The sequence below is a fragment of the Brachyistius frenatus genome, unplaced genomic scaffold (genome assembly GCF_029030835.1).
Source record: "Brachyistius frenatus isolate BFR_SWC_R1_liver_20210118 unplaced genomic scaffold, ASM2903083v1 Contig_7, whole genome shotgun sequence".
NCBI lineage: Eukaryota > Metazoa > Chordata > Actinopteri > Embiotocidae > Brachyistius > Brachyistius frenatus.
In genome coordinates, this window is record NW_027210606.1 from 134,750 (window position 1) to 161,307 (window position 26,558).

General features: G+C 39.3%; 1 protein-coding gene and 1 long non-coding RNA gene across 3 annotated transcripts; one reads left to right on the forward strand and one right to left on the reverse strand.

Moving 5' to 3' along the window:
* Positions 1 to 822: 822 nt before the first annotated feature.
* Positions 823 to 23,298, forward strand: LOC138615699 (hexokinase-1-like). The gene is made up of 19 exons (XM_069689460.1): positions 823 to 897; positions 1,073 to 1,248; positions 3,685 to 3,847; positions 8,695 to 8,843; positions 10,065 to 10,184; positions 10,692 to 10,787; positions 11,009 to 11,108; positions 11,531 to 11,714; positions 12,035 to 12,190; positions 12,392 to 12,625; positions 13,300 to 13,604; positions 14,489 to 14,637; positions 14,977 to 15,096; positions 15,471 to 15,566; positions 17,736 to 17,835; positions 18,090 to 18,273; positions 18,551 to 18,706; positions 21,368 to 21,601; positions 22,081 to 23,298. The coding sequence occupies exons 2-19, from the start codon at positions 1,186 to 1,188 to the stop codon at positions 22,229 to 22,231; spliced, it is 2,760 nt and encodes a 919-aa protein (XP_069545561.1). The 5' UTR covers positions 823 to 897; positions 1,073 to 1,185; the 3' UTR covers positions 22,232 to 23,298.
* Positions 18,700 to 26,321, reverse strand: LOC138615701 (uncharacterized). 2 transcript variants are annotated; one of them, XR_011310549.1, is made up of 4 exons: positions 26,036 to 26,321; positions 25,322 to 25,469; positions 21,274 to 21,427; positions 18,700 to 19,190 (listed from the first exon to the last, which is right to left on the reverse strand). It is a non-coding gene; the product is annotated as an uncharacterized lncRNA (long non-coding RNA). The 2 variants fall into 2 exon arrangements; XR_011310550.1 differs by lacking the exons at positions 18,700 to 19,190; positions 21,274 to 21,427 and adding an exon at positions 22,287 to 22,344 and having other exon boundaries at positions 26,036 to 26,315.
* Between the last annotated feature and the right edge of the window lie 237 nt (positions 26,322 to 26,558).

Sequence of the window (26,558 nt, forward strand, 5' to 3'; positions counted from 1 at the left end):
GTACCATTTTGAGGTCATCCTTGGGAATGGAAATTGAGGGGAGTCTCTATACGCATGTTATGACTGGAATCCATAGGCTTGGGCCATAACATTAATTGAAACTCATAAATGAGAATTTTACTTAAAAATGTAAACAAGTGCTCTTCCTTCTCTTTTTGTTAAGTTTTCTTCATACAGTTCACCTTGTAAAGACCACAAATCAGTGGGTAGAGCAGAATACATACTGTTTAACGGCCTTCTGTATGTTCAAAAGGTCGAGACAAAGGTATTAAACCTTGCCTTAAATGAAGCTGTCCTGTGGTTAGAAATAAAGTTCAGTTATCAAGTAAATTTTCAAGCAATGTTTTTTGGTGCCTTGATGCTGTGGGCGGGGTGTGTGTGTTGCAGGAGATAAGAAACCGTCAACCATGAGCCGGTTTCTCTAACGGTCGCTGCACTTGTAGAGCTGTAAGGAGACGGCCTAGCGTTGCAGGTGGTACGTGATGGCCTTCAGTCTGTAGCTGATGCTGAGTGTGTTGCAGAAAGAGAGATGATGACATCATCACGTGGTTTCCCTGGCCCTCTGCACGTCCACCTCTGGGTACCGTGGCAACGTGTGAGACGTGTCGGGCGGGGGAGGTCTAGGAGAGAGCGGCAGGTTATCATGCAGATGCAGCCTCCTCCCTCAGCCCACAGCGTCCCCCTCCTCTTTCTCCCGTCCTCACTCCCCTGCTGCCCCCTCCTCTCATATACTCCTCCCCTCCGTCCTCTCTTTCACGTCCCCAGCTCAGCCAATCAGAGTGCTCAGTGGGGGCAGGGCATAGCACAACCACCATTCCAGTGTCGAGCAGTTACATCTCCCCAGAGCTAACAGGGAGCTAACAGCTCAGAGGGAGGAGGCACGGTCAAACCCAGCCTGTATGTGTGTGTATCAGTGTGTGTGTGTGTGTGTGTGTGCTCGAGGCTGTGACTGCTGCCTGTCGTAGACTAGCAGACACGGGCTGCTGCTGTACTCTTGTTTCACCAGACTTTTTCCTTGTAACCTTGCCTTGCCACGGTGCTCAGTTAAGGCCTGCTTCTTCTTCCACTTCAGGATAAAGAGGGATCAGCTTGGGGGGGCAGGAGAGGACGGACTTCCTTTCCCTCCTCCTTTACTCTCCAACCGCCTCGTAGTAGCTGACAGCTCCTGGCGGACGTGCAGGCAGGATGATAGCGGCTCAGCTTCTGGCCTACTACTTCACCGAGTTGAAAGATGATCAGCTCAAAAAGGTGAGCAAGAGCAGCTTTAAACCGCTGCCGTGTTTATTTTGTGTTGGACTGAAGAGTTTTCTGAAGTGAGAGGGCATCTAGTTGAACCGTTTAACGTTTACATGTTCGGTTGGAGCCAGTGGGGTGGATCATGCTGGGGAGAGGAGGATGCAGCAGACCGCAATTACAGGAAGAGGGGGAGGCCACGATGAGCTCTAATTTGGATTTGATTAATTTTGGGTTTGTTCAAGGGTTAGTGGTATTTGACATGGATGTCCTTGAGAAGGGCTGTGGTCAGTGGTGGTGGTGGTGGACTGCAAACAGACCCTCATTATTGACTTTTTTTTGGAGCACTGGTTGCCATGGCGCCTGAAGCAGACAGGTGTCTGTGAGGAGCTGTTTGGGATAAGTCATGAGTTTTATGATCTCTTCCCTCCCTTGCTGCTTTTTTTTTTTAAGTCAAATATTTTTACTCTCTTTCAGGGTTGTTTTCTCGTTTCAACTTTCCTCTGTTGACTCAATTTTATTTTTAGTACCTCTGAAAATGACAACATAACCTCATTAGCAGACAATAGAAGGTGCCATTAGTGAAATTTGAGCTTGATTACAGCCTCTGGCTGTCAGTAAGAACTGACCTTGAGTTCAGGACAAATTAACCACTGGATGGGAGGACACCCAGTTAGATATTCCCGGGGGGGTTGAGGGGAGGGGGGGCAGTAGAAATGGCTGTGGGTGGAAGATTCATGATGTCACGTAGGATTACATTACATTTCATTTAGCTGGCGCTTTTATCCAAAGCGACTTACAATAAGTGCATTTCAACCGTGAGGGTACAAAACCCAGAACAACAAGAATCAAGTAAATACAATTTCTTCAAGAAAGCCAAACTACAAAGTGCTAAAAGTAAGTGCCATTTCAAGCGCTACTAAAGTGCTACCTATTCAAGGTAAAGTCTGAAGAGGTGTGTTTTTAGTTTACGGAGGAAGATGTACAGAGTTTCTGCTGTCCTGATGTCGGTGGGGAGCTCATTCCACCATTTAGGAGTCAGGACAGCAAACAGTCGTGATTTTGTAGAGTGTTTATCTCAGTGAGGAGCAACAAGCCGATTGGCCGATGCAGAGCGGAGGGAGTGGGCTGGGATGTAGGGTTGGACCATGTCCTGGATGTAGAGTGGACCCGATCTGTTCGCAGCGTATGTTGTCACAATGCAGTAGATGCACATGCCTCTACTCAAGTAGGTGACTGGAACTAATAACAATCTTTAGTGAAAACATTCCATGAAAGGATGAAGGTTCTCCAACCCTAAAACCTGGATAGGTCTGGTACCCTCTAACCATAATCAAGACACGTAGTCAAATTTAGCAGTAGCCAAAATGACTTCCTGTCTGTTATAGAGGTGTGGAATTGTCATTAAAGCGTTTTAACATCTTCATCTCTGATGTCCTCACCAGTGGGTTATAAATATACAAACATAATTTCATTTGAATCTATGAAAATTCTAATAATAGCCTAATAATATTAATCCCACAGAGAGCAGCTTGATGGGATTAAAATTGTGGAGTCCGTCTCGTGGCACAGAATAGATTTCTGAACTGTGGTGTGCCCCATGGCATGCACGCTGGGATTATATAACAATAACAAAGAATGTCCTTTGCAAATGCCCTCACAAACATTTCATTAATTAGATGCATCAACTATGATACAACTACACAGTGCAGCCATTTCAAACAAAGTGATTATTATGGTGCTGATTTAATTATTTCAATATTTTACCAAACTGTGCATTTACCTATGCAGCTATGCAGTTGTGGTTCACAGGGTTAATGTGTCCTGGTTTAGGCAGGAGAGGTACTTTGTGTTAAGTGAAAGCGTATAACGATTTTTTTTTTTTTTTTTTTCAATCTCCCAACATGCCATAAGAGCTAATACAATATATGGTGCCCTGGTATACCAGTAGGAACCCATAAAGTGTCTTTTTGTGTCAAAAAAACAAGTGGGCATTGTGAACATTTTCATTTGTACTTCAGTTAAAGTTATATTCTTGAAGATGTCTCTTTGGCCCAACAGTGATAAGCAGTATTTGCAGCTGTGAAAATTCCACAGCTGTGTTGATGTCAGTTGACAATTGAACAGCTAGTTGAAGAGTGAGTCTGCTGCGTTAGCTCCGACTACCCTCTCCGCTTGGTGATGGAAAACGTGTCACTAACTGGACATAACTTGAGATTTTTCCTGGGAATATCACCATGGACACCCCGTTAATTCAGTACTTAATACTGCAAGGGCTTGAATTACTGGCCACAGGTTTAATCACCATTATGTTACCTCATTCGGCTATGAAAATCTTTGATATCATCAGCAAAAGTTAGTGGTCTGTTGGTAACTCTTGTTTAAAAAAAAACACTGGCATGTTTTAAAAAGTTTCCTGACATCCTGTGTTTGTATACGCTTATTTTTCAGATTGATAAGTACCTGTTCGCCATGCGTTTCTCGGATGAGACGCTGAAGGACATCATGAACAGGTTCCGCAGGGAAATGGAGAACGGGCTCGGCCATGACACCAACCCCACCGCCACGGTCAAGATGCTCCCCACCTTCGTCAGGTCCATCCCTGATGGATCAGGTAGAGTGTGCACACAAAGTTTCAGGGAAAACACAGATTCTGTGTTAAATCAACTTAAATATTGATTTTTGTAAAAGTGTCCAAGAGCGCCCCACAATCCCTGTCGGGGTTCATTAATTAGGTCAAATATAATCGATTATTACTAATATTAATCAGATCAAATTAATACTTTGACATTTTAGTCTGTATTGGGAAAGCATGGTAAATAAACATTTCACCATTTTACAAAAGCAGCAGCATCTTTAAATGATGCCTTTTATACACTCGAGGCAGTTTTGTAGCTTAACAATTTTGCTGATTAAAAATGAATATGGTGTCTGATATTTCATATGCAGTCTATCTGTACTGTAAGCATCCTAAAACACACCCTGGTGTATCCTGTGTGTATCGGTCTATAAAAATGTGCTGATGTGTTAAAATCGTCAGGCATGCTCTGTGACATAAGCCTTTGTGCTTGGGCTCTGGATTTAGACTAAGTAGATCACTATTGTTCTAGCAATGAGGCCAAACAGTTCAAACAACGTGATCACACATTGTATTCATCATATAACACTGTTGTCATATGAAAACCTCATATCTGTTTTTAATTGAAATGTAGAGACACAACTTAATGACCTAAAGGTTTGTATAATCCTGAACCCTTTGCAATCTAATATACTAAAGCCACAGTGCAATTAAAAGTAGCAGGTTTTGTCTCCCCCCTCCTGCCAATGAGAGTAATTACAAAATCGCTGTCAACATGTGCTCATGCCTGTTCTGTTGTTACAGTTGCAGCTGTGAAATGGAAGATAAATTGTTTTGAGCCTCACAAGTCCCTCAAAATGACTCACTTTACTTTGAGAATCCATTTGGTTTAATAATATTTGGAATGTCTGAACAGGATTTTTCCACATTTCAGCACCAATGTTGGTTCCATCAGTGAGTGCACAAAAGTTGCAGTTTGCGTGCCTTAAGGTGACGGTGGTGCGCACACACAGACAATCCCAAAACTCCTTTTACCTATGTCAGGTTTTACCTCATTGAGTTTGCTCTACAGTTCTACATTTATTCCAAACCAAAACGCCTTCAAACATTTTTCTTTCCTGCAATCCAGACAGAGTCTGGAACTGGTTAGATCAATGAAACCCACAAGTCATAAACGTAATCTGGGTTTGGACAAAACATTAACCGGAGCTGAAGTTCTGTTGAAGTTGCTTCAAGCTCTTTGTAGGAGTCTTTAAATATGGATTTATGAGATTTGCAAATCATTGCATTTTGTTTTTATTTACATTTTACACGGCGTCCCAACTTTTTTGGAATAGGGTTGTATAAAAGCCCATATCCACAATTTTAAATTTAAGATACAACTATAAAGTAAGAATTTAAATATTACAGTTATTTAGTATATTTCTGTTAATATTTCTACCGAATCCAAAATAAATCAAAATATAAAAGCCAGATCAGCGTTTGTGACGATGCACCTTGGTTTAGTTTGACAAGTATTAAACATACGTTAAAATAGTAAGATACTAAAATAGCAGACAAAAAAGGCATATTACAGCCCTCCAAGTAGGGACTACGATATTGAAATAATAGGGGAATAAACCATGTTTTAATTGCAAGTCACTGTAACAGATTATTACAAATCACAGTAATAAAATTACAAAGGAAACAAGCTAGAAAAAATGAATTAATTGCCTCATAATTTTCTTCCAGACACTCTTTCTGCATCTGTATGCAGACATTTTTTGACAAAGCAGGAAGATTTTAAAGTGCCAAACGTCCTCTGAATAAAAATGACACCTCTTGTTAGTGAACAGCGTCCGTACACAGAAAAAACATCAGACTGAGGCCCGAACGAGGCCAATGCAGCCGGACATGCCCCGCCGCCTGACTCCTGCCTTCTCTCGCGTTATAAATAGCCTCAAGTTTCAACAACTACATGTGGTCACTAGGATCAGAAAAAGGGCAAAGTTGAAGCCTTGCTGACAGTTAAAAAGCCAGATCTGCAATGGAAGACATGATGGGAAAGATGGCCATGGCAACAACAATAAAGTATAACTTCTCCTCCACTGCAACCTGTAGTTTCTGTAAAAGATAATCTGATCCCCCGGGGCACACTTTCTTTGTCTAAAAGGAAAATGAAGACATGAAATCGTGGCCAATCTCTAACAGTAATCTTTATGGTGCAATAAAATCAAACTGGGAGTAAAACCTAATGAAGATGAAAATGCAGATAGGCCAACTCATCAAAAAACAAAAACAAAAATCCAGCAATATAACGTATCACAAAGGGGTTTGATATACTTTAAACAAGAAAGAAATCTTTCAGACATCCCCAGATTTTGTCTTTCGCAGATGCTGTTTATTCATTTGTCAAAGCGGCTCGTCTGTCACTAATATGTGACCTTACTATAGAACTTTGGTAATGTGCTAACACTGAAAAGGCATAATGATGCCATACAGACCAAATAAAAGCTTGTAAAAGGACTTTAAGTTAAGATTTACAAGATCAAGAATTGACTTTCTAAATCTAAATTCAAGCAGTTTATAGATATTGCTAGGCCTATTTCTGGTTTAGAAAAAAAAAAAAAAAAAGAAGTTATGATTGTACTCCCAGTTTTGGTGAAACCGTTTGTTTATTCTCAATCGTAAAATCCTTCCATTACAAAAACATTAAGCAAAACTCCACTATGTGGTACTTTCATGAAATCAGATGCTGGAAGGACCCTTGATAGAATTTCCATCTGTACATATTTGACACAGCAAACAATGCTCTGAAGACAAGTGTATTTCATATTGTTTAGGGTGAACACTGGTTAAGTGTGGGGACACAAAGACAGACATGGTCAATTTTAGAATTTAAACATACAGTACAATGTGACTACTACAGCTGCTCTGGCTGGCTTGGATTTTTGGAAATTAGATGCCTTGAAAACTAACAAAGCCCTTAAACCTCAAAACGTGACAACAACATATATTGTCTAGCAATATATTATCTAGCAATAAATTGTCTAACTCTCTGAGCTTGCGCATTTTTATCTTGATTATTCCTTCAGTCAGAATAGCTTTCTTGCCAAACGCACAACAGGAATTTGTCTTGTTGATTTAGTGCCGTGAAAGAAAAGAAAAGCAAAGCAGAATGAAACCGTAAAAGAGCACACTGACATTGAGTAAAAGTGAGACAAGAAGAGGAAACTTAATAGAATGAAATAACCATATAACAGGAATAGGCATTATGTATATGTACAAGAATATACAAATTAAATCAATAATTAATGCTACGCTATGCTACATATTGCACAGTCCTGGCAGACAGTTGGGTAGTGATTGCACATCTCATACACTGTGCGTATGAAAGTGCCTCTTATGGTAGTTCATTACTGACATGACTTGCTTATTATAGTCGGCAGCCTTGCCACACACAAAGCCAGTTGTGTTTATTTGATCATACTTGGCTTGACGGACTGAGATGTGAAATTACTGCTGTAAATACTGAAAATCCAACAGTAGCCTAAATAAAACAAGAAATAGCATCACATCTTATACATACTAGCACTGGGATTATAGCAGGAGAGGGACTGTAAAATGGACACGTGCTCTGCAGCAAATAAGTACCACTTGTATGCCAAGAGCAGTCATATCTCATTCCAGTCAGGTCAAGGGGATAAATAGCTCAACACAGCAAACACTAGAGTCACGGTAGCATGGACTGAAGAGCAGTCTTTTGTTGGGAGGCGGGGCATTCTGCTGGCAGTCTTGTCACTGATAGCTTACATTTCCTGCAACAGTAAATTCACATCCACACACTATCATGTGTTCTTATTCAGTCTCGTTTTGCAAGACACTTAATCCTTCTCCTTCATTGTAAGTCAGTGTCAGATGAAGGCCTAAAAAGTGCATGTAACGACCTGTATGTTCTAACCAATGGGGATATACTACACTATGTTACAAGTAAGCTGTGGGTTTGTGTTTTGTTACAAGCTTTTAACACAGATTTAGACTCTAAAGACAGACAGACATGATCTATCCCAACTATGGTATTTCAAGAGTCAGAAAAAGGAACCTGATGAAATTACTGGGAGAATACGTTCCACACGCCAGTTGGGATAAATTGAAAACATAGTTTTACTCTAAAGACTTTCTTGTTCCAGTTACTAATAACAAGTGCTCTGTGTTAGACATGTCAAGCTTTTTTTCTTTTTTTTAGTGAAATATCAGACTTAAAAATGATGATGGCCTTCTGGAACAAACCTGAGGCCATTCCATTTAAGCTTAGACTACAGTTTTAGCTTAAATGGAGTATCAAAAACTAATGCATTCCTCACATCTGAACTGGCCCAAAGGTTTTTAGGGTCCTAAAGACTGATTCTGGTTAAATTAATTTTAATTAAAAATTTAAAAAAAAACAAAAAACAAGTGACAAAGTCAAGACTCCAATTTTTGTAATTTTGGGATTTATCAAAAACATTTCAGACTTTTACACTCACTTACACTGAGCCATATTTTCTCCCTAAAATTGACATTTTGGACGTTCCGCTCTCAATAGCAATGTCTAATTTGTTGGCCCCTGGTGATCACAATTTCAATTAGTTTACTTATTAATGCTTCACCTGTGTCGCATATTGAGGTAATCTGTCATTATGATACAAAGTCAGGTTTACAAATTAAAGGTATATAAACTGCCACACACCGTTTTCTGGTTTGGTTTGAATACACTTAAAAGCAGAGTCCAAATGAGCAGGGACAGCTCAATTTTGACAAATGAATCGAATTGCAAGTGCATTAAGCGTTTAATATATCAAAAAGGAAACGCCTCATATTATTTTTTAAATCTTCAATGTTTGATTGCATTCTTGATCTGACAGAAAAGGGAGACTTCATAGCTCTGGACCTTGGCGGTTCCAACTTCCGGATTCTGCGTGTCAAAGTGACACAGGACAAGAAGCAGCCGGTACAGATGGAGAGCCAGGTCTATGAGACCCCTGATGACATCATCCATGGGAGCGGGACAGGGGTAAACACAAATACATCTTTTAAACTTGTACATTTTGTGTTCAATTTTCCAAGAGTCTTAGTGTTGAAACATCAGGCTTAAAAATTCTTGATATTTCCAAAATTGATTTGGTTCAAATCGTGAGAACTTTTGCTGAGCGCGTTCAACAGCCACCGTCTAGAATGTCCTCATGTTGTAGTCCTACTGCACGGCCAAGGTCAGACACTCTATTGTTCAAAATGTTCCTTGTTTGCATCTGCCCCCGACAGAGCTCATTTGTATTTAAGGTCGGCTTGAGGTTCAATTTGTGTAAAATGACCTCCTCAGTAACAGGAACAGGAGCAAAGTCAGAGCCGACACTGACCTACACTGAACTCTCAAATAACAGCTGGTAGTCGTATTGTAACACGATAACCAAAACATGAGAGACTGTCTGGGGCTGCGTGATTGGTTCGGGGCATGACTTACACAGACAGAACAAGACAGATGCCGTTTAATGAGAAGTTGAATGGACAGCTGGCCAGAAGTGTAATGTGATATTTGAACAGGTTTGTTAACAAAGAGTTGTGTTTGTATTGTGAGGGATTTGGTCAAATATAACATTTTCAATAGTCTTCATTGGAGTGAAAATGTTTGTTTGTGTGCAAAATCTACAGTTATGTTATTTTAATAATACAAAGCAGAGTAGGAGTTTAAAAGTGTAACTAAAATTATTTAAACAATTTTGAGTTTTTATGGAATTAATATATTAAGTGAACATTGTCTATGTTTTCCCTTTAATAAAAACTCTTTTATAACGGTTACAAAATTTTGTCCAAAATCCTGCAAAGACTTTTCAGTTACATATCAGCTCTGTAAACTACGTGATCAATTAAAGCCTGTGAAAATTAAATGAAAACAGAATATAGTGAGAAAACAAACGCGGCAGACTGCTACAGTACAGAGCTGTTCTGTCACTCCGTTTTAAATTCAAACAACTTCAATAAACCATTTTTAACAACAAACATACGTTTGTCACTGTTTGCAGTACATTTTAAATTTCCCAATAAAGTTACATAATGAATTATTATTAAGTGAAGATCGTACAATATTGATAATGTAAGGGAAAAATTGCATGAAGATTAATAATGAGCAGTAAATAACAAAGGAAATGTTAAATGCTTGGTAAAATTATGTTGACTAACCTTGTGGAGTGTTAATTGATATTCTACTGTGTAAAAATGGTCTTTTTTTTGTCTGCAGCTCTTTGACCATGTTGCAGAATGCCTGGGTAACTTCATGGAGAAGCAAAATATAAAGGATAAAAAGCTTCCTGTGGGATTTACGTTCTCCTTCCCCTGTTCCCAAACCAAACTGGATGAGGTAAACAACTTAGAAGAAAGTGTTGTCTACTTAACTGCGGCACAGGCAACTTTAAGACTATTAATGTAGATATATTTTGTGAGTTCCCTTGCTGGTCAACAGTTACCAAAATCAAATATAAATTTCAGCTAGATAAATCTGCATATCTTTGCCACAACTTCAAAATGTTATGGCTTGTCATTTTTTCATCTTATTTTAGGGTTCGATACTTATTAAAGGCCAGAGAATGTAATAGAACAAATTTAACAATGTACTGTAGTTATGTTTCAGTATCTCACCCTCCTTGATCTTAATCTAGCATGATATACGAGTTGTGTAAAAGTTTTGGAGAAATACTTTGTCAGGTTTTTCCTACAAGTAGAAAGGGTCTTCAGTATCTTCAGCAGGAACAGTGAAAAAATTTTGTTTTTGTGATGCTGTGATTGTAATAGCAATGGACCGACATTTCAGACTTTTCAAGCCTTTTTAACTGTAAAGTAAAATTAGTCCTATGTACTTGTTTTACAGGCTGTCTTGGTGACATGGACAAAGAAGTTTAAAGCCAGTGGTGTGGAAGGAATGGATGTTGTGAAGCTTCTGAACAAAGCCATCCAGAAACGAGGGGTGAGTTGTTTTTTTAAGTAGTTCATTTAAACATGTGATTTAAAAAAAAACAACAACAACAACAACATTGTTCTACTAGTCAAAATGCAATTTGGGAAGAGAAAATTAGTTTGGACTATGATGGAATATTTGAAAAGTACACCAAAGTCCAAACTTTCCAGCCTTTGACTGATGGCCGTAATTTTGGATTGTGTTTTAAGTTACACATCATTTTGTTTTAGGACTATGAGGCAGACATCATGGCAGTGGTGAATGACACAGTTGGCACTATGATGACTTGCGGATTTGACGATCAACGCTGTGAAGTGGGAATCATCATAGGTGAAAAATCAGAGTGGATTTGATTATTTGGTATCTTACATTTACAAATGCTCAACCTGCATTTGGTTGCATTTACCAAAAAAAAAAAGACTGGATCCAACCTTTCTTTTTCAGTGCTCCATAACATTCCTGGATTGTAAACACATATTTCACCTAATATTGATGTTCTTAAATTTTTTTGAGTATACAACTGTCCATTCATAAAATTTCAGGACAGGATATTTTAATCAGAGCACTCTTTATTTGGGCAAAAAGCTGACTACTTCCAATGAAGCTGCAGTATCATGAACACAGTTCTACAGATGGGGGCGCCATAGGTTTTACAGTCCTTCCCTTACATTAGTCAAACCATGTACTCCGCCTACTGAGCACCAAGGAGCTAAAGTCAGTTAGAACGGGAGTCATGCCGTCCATCCTTTCAGGGACGGGAACAAATGCCTCCTACATGGAGGAACTGCGTCACATTGACCTGGTGGAAGGAGACGAAGGCCGTATGTGCATCAACACTGAGTGGGGTGCCTTTGGGGATGACGGATCCCTCGAGGACATTAGGACAGAGTTTGACCGCGAGATTGACAGAGGTTCCATCAACCCAGGAAAACAATTGTAAGATTTTCCTTTAATCCTTTAGTCAAGTGAACACTTAATTCCTTTAATATGTAATGTTATTTACAATAATTTGTATGTATTTCTGAACAGTTTCCCAAAATGCATCAGCCTTACTTTTATTAATGTAGCCACATCAATTAAGGCATTTCATGCAATGTAACTATGCTTGAGTAATGTAACATGGATGTCCACACTCCATGTTGCGAGCAGCAGCAGCATGTAATCTTTACTAGGGGACTTTGAAGAGAAGATTAAATGACCGATGCAAACTATGGCCTTGACGCCTCGTCTAACAATGCTGTTTCTTTTACGATCAGGTTTGAAAAGATGGCCAGCGGGATGTACTTAGGAGAGCTGGTTCGACTCATCCTGGTCAAGATGGCCAAAGAGGGGCTGCTCTTTGAGGGGAGAATAACCCCCGAGCTCCTGACGAAAGGAAAGATCGAGACTAAACATGTTTCTGCCATTGAAAAGTGAGTACTGTATATAGAAAGGCTTGCAGTGTAATGCAGAACAAAAAAACCTGTTTGCAGAAAGTTTTTTTTAGGAATAAAAAAAACAAAACATTGTTTTCACCTTTTAAAAAAAAAAAAAAGGTAATAATCTGGACCTAAAAAGTAGTTTTCTGCAACAGCGGGGTTGAGATGTTTATATAAATTTACTTCTCATTTTAGGACTAAAGAGGGGCTAAAGAAATGTATGGAAATCCTGACGAGGCTTGGGGTGGAGCCTTCAGATGAAGATTGTCTGGCCGTGCAGCACGTGTGCACTATAGTATCCTTCCGCTCTGCAAATATAATCGCTGCAACTCTGGGAGGTATCCTCTCTCGGCTAAAGGAAAACAAAGGAGTCGCACGCCTTCGGACCACCGTGGGTATCGATGGCTCTCTCTACAAGATGCACCCTCAGTGAGTATTCCATAAGACAGGAACTGAAGGGAGAGTGTGACAAAGAGTAACATTCAAGACCCTCTGAGAAATACAGAGGATGTACACCAGACATTCCATGTAGGGGTTTAAGATTCCCATCAATCAGTACTGAAAACTCCCCACACTTTGAAATCACTTATGCTTTTAATTCAGTGTGACCGATATTTTTCTCATAAAATATATTTTTCAGCAAGGGACTTGGTGATGAGGCTGGGTGATAATCCAGTTATAAAATAAATCTTAATATGGTGTGATCTTAAATTGTTTTCTCTAGTTTAAATTATTCGGACCAAGCTACAATTAATAACTAAAAAAATATAATGGGTCTGACACATGATTCAAATATGATATTGATTATATGTATGTGATTTTGTCATAACATAACATAAATTAAAAAATATCAAGACTGGTACGGTGATCATAATTTCAACTACATTGTCTAGTAGTCATGTGCATGAGTTTACATTATAATATGTTAGATAAAATATTGCTAGCATTACAGTAGTAGTGAGGATGTACACACATACTGTATGTATAAGTCAAATACCATTCAATACCTTATACTGTACAGTATCTTCCCCTAATGTTCACAGTGACATTTTGTTATACAAAAGAAGCCTCTCAAATGAGGATATCTTCTGCTCTCTGAACAGATATGCTCGCCGTCTGCACAAGACAGTGCGACGCTTGGTCCCAGACTCAGATGTCCGCTTCCTGCTGTCTGAAAGTGGGAGTGCGAAAGGCGCTGCCATGGTGACAGCAGTGGCGTACCGTTTAACGGAGCAAGCACGCCAGATTCAGCAGACTATGGCAGAATTCCGGCTGAGCAAAACTCAGCTGTTGGAAGTGAAGAAACGGATGAAAGTGGAAATTGAAAGAGGCCTGAAGAAGGACACTCACGAGGAAGCTACGGTCAAAATGCTGCCTACTTTTGTTCGAAGTATACCAGATGGAACAGGTGACTAAAAAGAGAGATGCGGAGACAGGTGGAACAAACACAGTAGCAGAGTTTGTTTCATTTTGCAACTTCTAAACACTTTTTTTTCCTCCTAAGTGTGGCTATAGTGAAACCAGAGTTCCACTACACTGTACAAGTGCAGGCGTATCGTCTCACCTGAAACAGAGACAATCCCTGCTAATGTTAAAGGGAAACAAACTATTGTATTATCTTCGGTTTTCTATTAGTTTGCAGTTTGATAATTTATGACTAATTGGCAGACTATTTTTAATCACAAAATGATTTTCCACCAACCAATTTCCTGAGACACTAAAAATGGTGTGGTTCATTTACTGTGATTGGATACACCATTGCTGTGTAGAAATGTTGAGTTGTACGGAATATTTCAGCGCAAATTACCAGGACATGTTTCAACATCAAGGGGGAGACGAAGCAACATAAATAAAATCTGTTTCATCGTAGTTTATAATTTATGCTGGGTTACAAGTTGCACTGTTTGGGATTTAAATACAGATTTCCTAGTTGGAGGCAACGTTTGTCTTCTTGGCAGTTTTCCAAAATTATAGCAGCATTAACAGACACGGCAAGTGAATCGGGTTCTTCCACCTTATTTGAAATAAATCTGGAGGCAAATTATTTATCACATTAAAAAATAGAATAGTGTCACAGACAACACGTTTACATGAGTACATGAAGATGTAAAAGCCAAGAGGTTATTAATAGTCTGTGATGCTTTGTAGGCAATACAACTTATATTCAATAAATCCTCTATTTTGAAGTTACATAAGCTTCTAAGATAAAATCAGTATCGTAGAATAAAATTTGCTCTGAGCTTAAAGGCTTAAATTCTGCTGGTTCTCAGACTAACAAGACTTTTCTTACAGAAAACGGAGATTTCCTTGCTCTGGACCTCGGAGGGACAAATTTCCGTGTACTTCTAGTTAAGATTCGCAGTGGGAAGAGGAGATCGGTGGAGATGCATAACAAAATCTACGCCATTCCTTTAGAAGTCATGCAGGGCACAGGAGAGGAGGTAACAACGATCAGTATGGTGTCTGAATTTCATGTTGGTTTTTTTAAAGGAGCTCCGTCTTTTAAAATAGACAACATTACTGCTTGTACGGGTTTTTTTTAGTTTTTTTTTTACATAGATTCATTCCCATTTCTAATTAACATCCTTAAGTAAGAATAGTCACACCGAAAATCATTTGGAGGATGCATTTATCCGAGTCTCAAACATAAGTGGATGCATTATGGTTTAAGTCGCTCTGGTGATAAGGAAACAATGATTTTTAGTCTCATCTTACTAAAAAGTCAAACCTCACCTTCCCATTATCCAAACAGCTAAAAACCACATCTCTTTTCTTTCCAGCTTTTTGACCACATTGTATACTGCATCTCCGATTTCTTGGACTACATGGGTATGAAAAGCGCTCGACTGCCGCTGGGTTTCACCTTCTCCTTCCCCTGCCATCAGACCAGTCTGGATGCAGTACGTTCTATACCAGTTATCTCCAAAACAAACAAAATGCTATGTCGGTGTAAATCTGCCTAAAAGAGCACCAAACCTGGGTCCATACCAGGTTATGTAGATGGAGCTTGTGAGATAGACTAAATACAAATGGTATCAGGAAGTTTGAATTGAAGTATCTTAGAGTACAGTCTCCTGCCAGTTACTCTGTGGCTGAACACGACTAGCTTGAATTCAGGAACTTGTAGGCGGTGAGAAGATTCTAAAGTATTTCTTTTGTCTACAGTGCTTTTAATGAATGTCCTTCTAGTTGCTCTAACCCTTTAGAGGATTATGGAGGGTTGCTATATCCCAACCCAATATTTTTTAAGAGATTTTTGTCATGTAATCTACAGGGTATTCTTGTAACCTGGACCAAAGGCTTCAAGGCTACAGACTGTGAGGGTGAGGATGTGGTGGAGCTTCTTCGGGACGCGATCAAAAGAAAAGAGGTAATTACAAACAATAATTATGCTAGTTTCAATTATAGCAATAGCTTTTACTAGAACTTCAACAAAGACTGTCCCACCACACACAGGACAACACAATAGAAAACCATTCTTTCTTTTTTTTACTGAAAAATCAGTGGCAGCCCAAGAATACTCCAGTAAGAAAATATAGCCAGAGATGGAAATAAAAATGAAAAAAATGGTATGGTTTAGTCAAGTAACCTAAGGAGGTTATTACAACGATCCTTAAAGTAATCAATTCAGCATTGTAAAAGATTTGACAGAGTTGTCAGCCACTTGTACGCCAGGGCAGTTCTTGTTTGGAAAGTGTTGTGAACAACTTCAAAGGTTTCATTCTCTTTGGAGGCATTTCATCAATTAATTGTAGATGTGGTAATTGCAGTTTCTGGACTTCCCAGAGAGCCGTATAGTGTCGCCCATTGGTGCGTTCATTTCCCTCAGAAGTTGGAAGACAGAACTGGGAGTGACAACACATCCAAGTTGACCGCATTCCAGTACGTGGTCCGGGTTGACCTGCCAAGTCAGAAAAGCCGGGTTAGCCGTTGTTAGCATACCAGTTACTAACGATGCATTACGCTGTTTTTTGGGGGGCCATGCAAATATGTAGCAACATTTAGTTAAAAATTTCCACTTGGAACTCAGAAATTCCACCTTCCCAATTAAACGGTGCGTGAGTGACGTCAGTCAATTACAGAAATTTGCATACAAGTTAGTTGAAGATCCTGTTGCTTGATCTCCGCCTACTCTCTCTGGCAGGACAACCACTGCTGCGAGATGGATGTGCCACTTGTGATTTTTTTCAGCAAATGTTGCCACTGACACCCACATGTTCACTTTGTATTACTGCAAGGGCTCAATCACTATTGTGTTACCTCATTTGGATATTAATAGAGACTTAACAGACATTTAAAGGCAACTTTTTTTTACATATTTACTGCTAATTAATAAGGTTTTTAGGACCAATGCATCTTTTTGACCAGCCTTGGAAGCAGTTTAATGTGATCAAGCTGTGTCGGAGCTTAAATGTGTCAATATGAAGTGTTAGTGTTGTCGACCCACTGTATATTCCTGCAGATTTAGATTGATGAAGTAAAAACAAATTTAGTATTTGCTTCACTGAAGTACAGCAGGACAAAAAAGGGAAATGTAACCTAACTACACCACATAAATCAAAACAAAGGCTCACTAATAGAGACAATCCCACAACATATACTGATCAACCACATCACATTACATAATTGACAATTTTGGCCAACAAATACTCTGAACAGCAACTTTGCAATTTCAGTATAAGCACAGTTAACCCCGCCCCCTATGGTGTAAACCTACAGCTGAACAAGACCATTATAGCAAACACATATAAAAGGGATAGCCAATCCCTCTTTTTAATCAAATACATTTCTATAACAATTATTGAGTGACATTTTTGTATCTACAAAATTCCCATTATTAAATGACCACTTCCTGGTTTCGTATATTGATTTCACTTTTAGATGGAGAATCCAGTAAGTATTAACTGAAAGTAAATTGTTAACTGACAGGTAAAGCAATGCGGGACTGAAGCAGTGTGTGGTTATTGTTGTAATAGCATGTAATAATGCCTGGAAGACATACAGTGTTGACAAGGAGGTATTCTCTGTATTTTGTGTTTTTGGCAGAGCTCCTGAACTTTGCAGCTCTCTGAAACAGCTTGTGTATTTCATGATATTGTCTGTCTGGGAATGCGAGTGAAAAGCATTGTACTGGGTGTGGATTTGAGAAGTTGCCAGGCCTGATATTATTCGCTGTGCTAACACATCCATTCAGCATTGTTTGATATAGTCGTGGACTAAACATTGCTTTAATATAGAGTAAATAACTGGAAAGTAATATTGTGTATTAACAACATCTTTCTTAAGAATTCATCTTTGGTAGCAGTAATCATGTGCCACTTTCTACCCCGGAGAGAAAGAAACGACTATCTAGCTGTGGCATTCTAACCTAAAAATAAAAATAAACTAGTGCATTGATTTGCTGAGTTGTAATACAATGCATGACTATTGAATTTGTATAAAATCGTGAGAGCATTTAAGTTCTTATTGTATTGCATAATTTTTCTTTTTTATCAGAATATGGCTTTTGACCAATTTTCCTTGTGTTGTTTGGTTGTAGGAGTTTGAGCTGGATGTGGTTGCCATAGTGAATGATACAGTGGGAACAATGATGACTTGTGCATATGAGGAACCAACTTGTGAGGTGGGACTGATTGCAGGTGAGTGAAACACCACTTCTTTTAAAAGGTTTTCTCAACACATTTAATCTCTAGATATATTTTGCAAAGTTTAAGGGTGAAAATATAATATAATTATGTATATAATTATAAAGTCAAGTTTATATTACTGTTATATTTACCACCATACATAATCTACAGTTAGAAAGGACTGCATTCATATGTTTAAAACCAGAAAGCCTTGAAAAATAAGGTATCCCTGAGGTTTTTTGAGATTATGTGCTGTGTCCTCTCAGGGACGGGCAGTAATGCCTGTTACATGGAGGAAATGAAGAACATCGAGATAGTGGAGGGACAAGAAGGCCGTATGTGTGTCAATATGGAGTGGGGGGCGTTTGGAGACAACGGCTGTCTGGATGACATCAGGACACAGTATGACCAAGCAGTGGATGAGAACTCGCTCAATGAAGGCAAACAAAGGTAAAGAGGCTTCATCAATAGAGTATAACTTAGAAACATCGTACAATGAACATTTCTGATGGTGTCCTATGGTAACGTGGAACAGTTTTAACAATCTGTCAATTCAATTCACAAAAGGATCAAAACCTTTTGGTTGAAAACCAGAAGATATGAAAAGAAAGAATTAACAAATTATTTAGCATCATCTGTTCAGTACTGAGAAAAGGATGTTTTCTTTAACTGTTGATGTGTCATCTTACTGCGAACTAAAATTGATCCCCTTTCTTATACATCTAAGATACGAGAAGATGTGCAGTGGAATGTACCTGGGTGAGATAGTCAGGCAGATTCTGATTGATTTGACCAAGCGGGGCTTCCTCTTCCGGGGACAAATCTCAGAGACACTCAAGACCAGGGGCATCTTTGAGACAAAGTTCCTGTCCCAGATAGAGAGGTGAGTGACCCGTTTCACATTTTTTTTACAGATGGTGATTCACTGTGCCGTTTCAGTGGCTGTTTGCAATATCTAATCCCTAAGAGTTAATCCAAAGGCAGACAATTCAATTCAATTTTATTTATATAGCGCCAAATCACAACACAGGTTATTTCATGGCACTTAACACATTAAAGTCCTTACAGCAAGACTTTACAACATTATACAGAGAAACCCAACAATTCAACAATTCCCACATAAGCTAGGAGGGAAAAAAAAAACTCCTTTAAGGGAGAAAAACCTCCAACAGAGGGAAGGAAAAACTCCCTCTTAACAGGAAGAAACCTCCGACAGACCCAGGCTCAGAGGTGGAGAACATCTGCCTCGACCGGTTGGGGTGAGAGGAGAGCAGAGAGAGAAAAGGACAGCATAGAGATAGAAGAGAAGAACTGTTGGTGGAGATGACAAGCGCAGAGCAGAGACATGCAGCTCCATGACGGGACATCTGGAAAAGAAAGAAGAGAAACTACACGAGCGAAGGAACTGAATGGAGACAACAGACAATAAGAAAAAGCTATGGGAGAGAAAAAGATGGTGAGGTATGAGTCAGTTAAAGAGTAGGAGGAAAGAAAAGAAGATCAGCATGTAACGAGGTCCTCCAGCAGCCTCGGCCTATAACAGCATAACTCAGGGTTGGTTCAGGTCTACCTGAGCCAGCCCTAACTATAGGCTTTATCAAGAAGGAACGTTTTGAGTCTAATCTTAAAGCTAGAGAGGGTTTGTGCCCCTCCAACACAAACTGGGAGCTGGTTCCACAGGAGAGGAGTCTGAAAACTGAAGGCTCTGTAAACTCTGGGAACCACAAGTAGACGAGCGTACTGAGAGCAAAGTGCTCTGCTCGGATTATATGGTTCTATAAGATCTCTAAGATATGATGGAGCCTGGTCATGTGGAGCTTTATAAGTCATCAAGAGAATTTTAAATTCTATTCTTGATTTCACAGGAAGCCAGTGAAGAGAAGATAAAACTGGAGAAATATGATCTCTTGTTAAATCCCGTCAGTACTCTTGCTGCAGCATTTTGGATCAGCTGCAAGGTTTTTTTAATGAGTAATTTGGACATCTTAACAACAAGGAATTACAATAATCTAGTCTAGAAGTAACAAACGCATGAATGAGTTTTTCTGCGTCACGCTGAGGAAGGATTTTCCTGATTTTATTAATATTACGTAGATGAAAGAAGGCAGTTCTGGAGATTTGCTTTATATGTTGGCTAAAGGACAAATCCTCATCAAAGATGACTCCAAGGCTCCTCACAGTTTTGCTGGAGGCCAAGACAACATCATCTAGAGTAACTAAGTGATTACAGAAAGAGTTTCTGAGGTGTTTAGGACCAATTACAATAACTTCTGTTTTGTCTGAATTTAGAAACAGGAAGTTTTTGGTCATCCAGGTCTTTATGTCTTTTAGACAGGCTTCAAGTTTTACTAACTGATTAGTTTCATCTGGTTTTATAGAAAGATATAGCTGAATGACAATGCACTCTTGTGACTGCTGCAATATATTCTGTCATTTTTAAAAGATAAATTTCACACTACAAGATATTTTTGGACCATAAAAAATATATAATTGAACCAATTGGTGGTAAAGCTTGAATAACGTTTGCACTCATTTTCAAGATCACACACAGAAATCCATTGGTAAACACAGTAAAGATCAATTTCACCTCTGACAGCCACCTTTTGGGTTCTTTGTAATAGATGCCATAAAATGAGTATTATAGAAAATGTAGGAAATGTACTAACTGGAGTATAATAGTCAAGGCAGATGAAAGTGAATACATCAAAACCACAAATTATAACAGTTAGCTGATGCATCACCAATGGGATACCCGCATTACAAATGTATATAAAAAGTATTCCAGCACTCGTAAAAATCACATGTTTTACAGGGTTTTAACGATTTTCAAAAGCATATAGTTTGTTTCTTCTGCCTTCGGGCAGGCACTGGTTTTCGCAGATTTCTATATAGTAGGAAAAATAAGCTACAGTGTTTTGATATAAAGTCTGTAATTCATCACAGAGAAAACAGTGTCTGCTGGCATTTTTTCAGAGTTCCAATATTACTTGTGGTGATGCAGACCAGACCATTGAATATTGCACCTGAATTACCACTCTATAACATAACTTCTGAAATGGTATTTCTTAAGGTAGACAGAATTGTAATGTGAAGGATTAACAGATGCAGGTGGATGTTCAAACTGTTGTGAAATTAATGAAAACCAAGTGGAAGTCTGGAGGTAGTGAAAACAACAACAACTAAAACACTAAAGATTCTGCAAAACTGCAAAATATGCATCTGTTTACACGTGCAAAATACTGTTATAACTTGGAAGATAATCGCATGAAAGCATATGCAGAAACAGCATAGTTCACAGAAAAGTAGCAACTGGTGAGACAACACACCTAATGAGAAGAAATGAAGAAATTTCCCCTCGGGGATTAATAAAGTGTATAAAATTTAAAAAAAATTAAAAAAAGAAGGGGGATGCAATGTGGCAACTTGAGTTTATACTCAGTTTAAGCCTACCTTAGCCTCCTGGAGCAGCTGTGAGGTATCCGGTGACTCTGCTGCTGTTCCCTGACCTCTGACTCACTCTCCTCCCGCCCATCTCGCTCCACAGTGATCGTCTGGCGCTGTTGCAGGTCAGGGCAATCCTGCAGCAGCTGGGGCTCGATACCACCTGTGATGACAGTATTATCGTCAAGGAGGTGTGTGGCACGGTGTCCCGCCGAGCGGCTCAGATCTGCGGTGCCGGAATGGCTGCTGTGGTGGACAAGATCCGTGAGAACCGAGAACTAGACCACCTGAATGTTACCGTGGGCGTCGACGGCACGCTATACAAGCTGCACCCACAGTAAGACTTAGGATGATAACATATGGACAAAAAGAGGGCACTTTTGTGGGCAAAGAAATGTATGCGTTCTAAAACACTACACTACATGGTAACGGTACATGGTGTTTTATAGGGCTGCAAAAGTTTTCTGTCTTATTTTCTTGAAGACCCTTTGTACTTATGCAGGTGTCAAGGATATAGACTTTGTAGAAATACAAATCAAATATTATGCACCGTAATAACAAATATACATTTGTAATTTGAAAGAATTATCAATAACTAAGCGAGCTGGACAATTGCACCAAGTAAAATTCAGAGATCTTTTAACTTGAGTCCAAAACTTTATGATCCCTCTGACGAGCCCTGAATGGACTTCACTTCCTCCGTCCTGCTGCTCATCCTACTTTTAAAGCTTGAATATCTACATTCTTTGCTGACACGGGAACGCATCTCTCAGAACTGCCGGCTAACCACAGTTTCCTGTTGCTCTCTTTCCTCAGCTTTTCCCTGGAGTTTCAACAGACGGTGATGGAACTTGCCCCCGAATGTGATGTCACCTTCGTGCTATCCGAGGACGGCAGCGGTAAGGGGGCTGCCCTCATCACTGCTGTGGGTTGCCGCCAGAGGGAGCTGGACGCCCAGCAACACTAATGAGTTCTGTCCAGTTTGTCCTCAAAACTACCTGATGCTCCACCTTGACCTTCACCCACCTCACAGTCCAAATCCATCCCCCTTTGGCAGCCGTGACTCCACCTTTGCCCCACCTGGTCCACCTACAGCCAGAGAGACATGCTGCATGAATAAAGGATTAAACCTGAATATCTAAATATTTATTTATACTTCAACACAGGGGTTATGATTTCCATGTTTGTACATTTTCCTCAATAGCTTGTCAATAATCTGATAAATCTAAACTCCTTAGGTGTGCAATATTTGTGTATTGCTAATTTTATTTTTTTATGGAGGCAAGTATATAACTGCATTTGTAGCCGAGGCCACTTTGAATCCCAAAGGTCATTAGGATTTTGCACCGTAGACAAAATGTCTGCACTTTTTATAGAAGAGTTACAACAGCAGCATTTCAATGTAACTTCCAAATGAGGGACGTCCTTCTCACTGAATGATAAAACTCCTTTTTACAGGCTTCACTGGCTCAGAAAACCAGTTCCAAAAGGGCTCCCTGCAAAGGGTTGAATGCAAGAGTCACGGCTGTTAAAATCATCCTCATTTATGTGCAACATGCTCACACAATGTGCTAGGCTTCTAACCCTTTTTTGTGTAATTGTCAGTGTAACTCACATATTCAAATATTCCTGCTGCACTATACCATTTATTCTTCAAGAGCGGACAAGGTAGTAAAAGCTCCAGCGGAAGTGTTGGCGTATCCTATTGCTATTTGTGAACTACTATTCTTTTGGTGTTGTGATTCCACTTCTACTCATTGTAGGTGCAAAGAATAAATGTTCATTGGGCCCCAAGAAAAGAGTGGATACTATGAGCGCTTTTGTGCGTGTTTGTGGCCGAGTGTCAGTGTGTCCTACTGTAGTGACTTGTAGCTTTCAATGTCCAAAGCTCTGTGGAGACTGCATGCCTTACATCAATACAAAAGGAGAATACTGGATCATTTTCTTCTGTTCTTTATTTTTTACATCAATATAGATTTGTGATCGACACAGTAAAACGTGAATTCATTAAATTATATTTTGTTGTGGAGTAAATCCTGTGTTTCTTTCTTAAACTATCAAGCAAATGCAAGGAATTGTCCAAACTTGTAATACAAGATGTGAACTCACTATTAAGCTGACACATTTTAATGTTGAACACTCCCATGAATTGTCTTCTCTTTGAGCCTTCAGCATTATAACCACTGCAGGCTACACATCCAACAGTTGGTAGCTTGATTTGTTTTAGGGTGAAGACAGAAATATGTAGTGGCAATACAAGTAACTTCCAGCATATTTTGTGGAATTCTTCAATTTCTCCCTAAAAAAATGAAGTCCTGTTTATTAAAAAAAGAAACGGAGTTCTTTTTCATCAACCGATGGCACAGTATCTGTGAATTTGTGTTTATCAGAAAACCTGTCACTATTAGTTAATATTATGGGTGGGAAAAAAAGGAAAAAGAGAGACATTTTGATAAAGTCTAAAAAAAAAACTAGAATCACCGCCTCGCAGTTGTATGCTTTCACCACTGGAGTTGGAGTTTACATCCATTTTTGTCCAAACTTATATACGTATGTCGAAGACTTAAGAGGACATTTGAATGTGTTCCCGTACTTGGCCAATAAAGCTGATTGACAGCAGAAACTGATTAAAACATAGATGTTGTTGCAAAGAACCTGGGAATGTTAAAGAGCCTGTTCTTCACAGAATGTTATGATGACCCAGTAAAGTTGACCTTTGACCTTTTGGACATAAAATGTCACCCTTTCATTTTGTCCTATTTGATATTTGTGCGAAATGTTGTATGAATTCATAGGCTATGGTTATAAAGTATGTTTTGTGAGGTCACAGTGACCTTTGGCCACCAAATTCAAATAAGTTCATCCGAGTGTCCAAGTGAATATTTGAGCCAAATTTGAGGAAATTCTCTACAGGCATTCCTGAGATATCGCTGTTGCATGAATGGGATAGACAAAATAAGACAGATGTGAGGTCCTATTTATTGTGACCTCTGACCAACAAAATCTATTCAGTTCTTCTGAGAAATTATATTCAAAGTGTGAAACTGATGCGAGGGGTCACGGTGACCTTGAGTGAGTCCAAATGGATGTTTGTGCCAGGTTTGAATAAATTCACTCACTCAAGGTGATCTTGAGAAATTGAGTTTATGAGAAAGGGATGGACAGACAGACAGACGTATGGCTATCGCTGACGCGCAGGCATAATTAGTTCACAACCTGACAAAATACATCTTTTAAATTGTGTCTTTAAAAAGAAAAATAGATGCTTGCAAATTATATATTTTCAAAAAATAAATTTTACATTTGATTATGTAAACATTGTCGCATTTTGAGAGAATATTAGTCTAAATTCAAACATTTCATCTTTTTGCCAGTTCCTTAGACATATGAAAAATACCCTAAAACAATTTGCCCAATATGATTCATTCCATTCTGTCTATCCTTTCATCTTAATTGACTCTGACAAACCTTTGGAATATTTGGAGTTTTATGTCAATCTACATATTGCTCACATTTAATACTTGGGTTTCAAAACATTATTACTTTACTTATCAATTAAACTGACTATTATTTCCTTGATTAATCTATCAAACATTTTGTCGACACACAGTCAGAAAATTGTGATATTAATAATTCATTACTTTTGTATTCTACAAAATGTTCAAAATCGTGAAAAATATCTCACAATTTCCCAGCTTCCAAGGTGAAATTTTGTCTCCACAATATCAGAAAATATCAATTTCCCAGAGCCCATGGTGACATCATCAAAGTCCTTATTTAATCCTACCCACACTCCAAAACCCAGATACTTGCATCAAACATTCTCAGATATCTGAGAAGCTGGTACAGGTGACTCGTTTGGCTTTATTGCTTAAAAAAATGAAATAACTGAGTAATTTTTTTCAGCTCTACTTTATATACAAGATATTTCCAATTGTATCTTACTTCCCTTGAGTATCTGGGACCGGGCATGTGATGGATTTCTTGCGAGTTTACAAAAGTATTTACTGCATGTCACTAACGTAGTCCATTGTATGCAACACTGAATTGTACTCACTTTAAGTCTCTGTCCTTGGCGGTTCAAGCTGATCCAGGAATCTGACTGTGCAGAGCGCACCATGGCTGCTGCCACCATCACTTCAGCATCCAGAACAAGGCTGCAGCACAGAGAGGATAACTCCTTGTACACAAGCTCTCTTCAACACCTGCCAACAGAAACCAACTGATAAATCTGTCAACAGTCGTATCCAGTCAAAAAAAAAAAAAAAAAAGTTAATATGTTGCCTTCGTTCCCTCCTTTAAGCTGATATCATATAATAACTGGCCCATGAGTAAAATACCATTTTTAATCAAACGCGTAGATTCTAGTTTAAATTCTAATATCTAAAAGGTATGTTTCTTTGAGGGTGTGTTCAGGTGTGTTTGCATCATATTCATGTATGTGGTGTGTGTGTGTGTGTGTGTGTGTGTGTGTGTGTGTGTGGTATGTGTGTGTGTGTGTGTGTGTGTGAAGGTATTTGCCCTCCTTGTTCAAGACGTATGCATTAAAGTGAGCAAGGTACTGCATGTGCATGAACAGTTTGCGGGTGGTTCAGGTGTCATTGTTCAGGAGAAACTCCACATCGCTTTCTGTGGCTCTACCTATTAACGTGTGAGTCTGAGTGTCCGCGTGCATGCATGCGCGCGCGCGCGCGCGTGTGTGTGTGTGTGTGTGTGTGTGTGTGTGTGTGTGTGTGTGTGTGTGTGTGTGTGTGTGTTGTCCAGTCCTCACCAGGTTGGGTGCGTTATGAGGGCTTCCTGCTGCATCCTTCTCACTGAAACTATCACGCGCTAAACTGTCACTGCACATTTCGACGGTAAGTAGTCGAGCTGGAACAACATGTCGCGTCACTCCGACAGGAAAGTGCTCGAGCACAGCGTCCGCGAGCCCAGCACGAAAAAGGGTGGTAGCCTGTTAGCTGCTGGATTGCTAACTTTACTAGTTGTGTCTTCGGCGATATGCGCTAACGCCTAGTAATCTAGCTAGGTTAGCATTGTGTTTGAGCGTAGGGGGGGAGGGCAGCTGCGATAGCTCCTTTTATGTAACGATAGTCACGTTGCCACTTGCCATTTAACATGTAATACTTGGCGTTTGTATTTTCGTCGATGACGAAGCTTAGTTTGCGTGTAGAAATCACTGCATGTCGCGCAGATTTCCGTGCGGGACTTAAGCAGCTAATGTCAACAGCTAACGCTAGCTGGTGTTAGCTTGTCACCGTATCATGTTCGCTTGTTGCTGGTTGAATCAGTTTTAA

Excerpts from the sequence above, each read along its gene's own strand:
- LOC138615699 (XM_069689460.1), top strand. The coding sequence starts at position 1,186 with ATGATAGCGGCTCAGCTTCTGGCCTACTACTTCACCGAGTTGAAAGAT. Across the intron at positions 10,788-11,008 it reads AAGCCATCCAGAAACGAGGG|GACTATGAGGCAGACATCAT; the intron begins GTGAGTTGTTTT and ends ATTTTGTTTTAG. Across the intron at positions 15,097-15,470 it reads ATCAGACCAGTCTGGATGCA|GGTATTCTTGTAACCTGGAC; the intron begins GTACGTTCTATA and ends TGTAATCTACAG.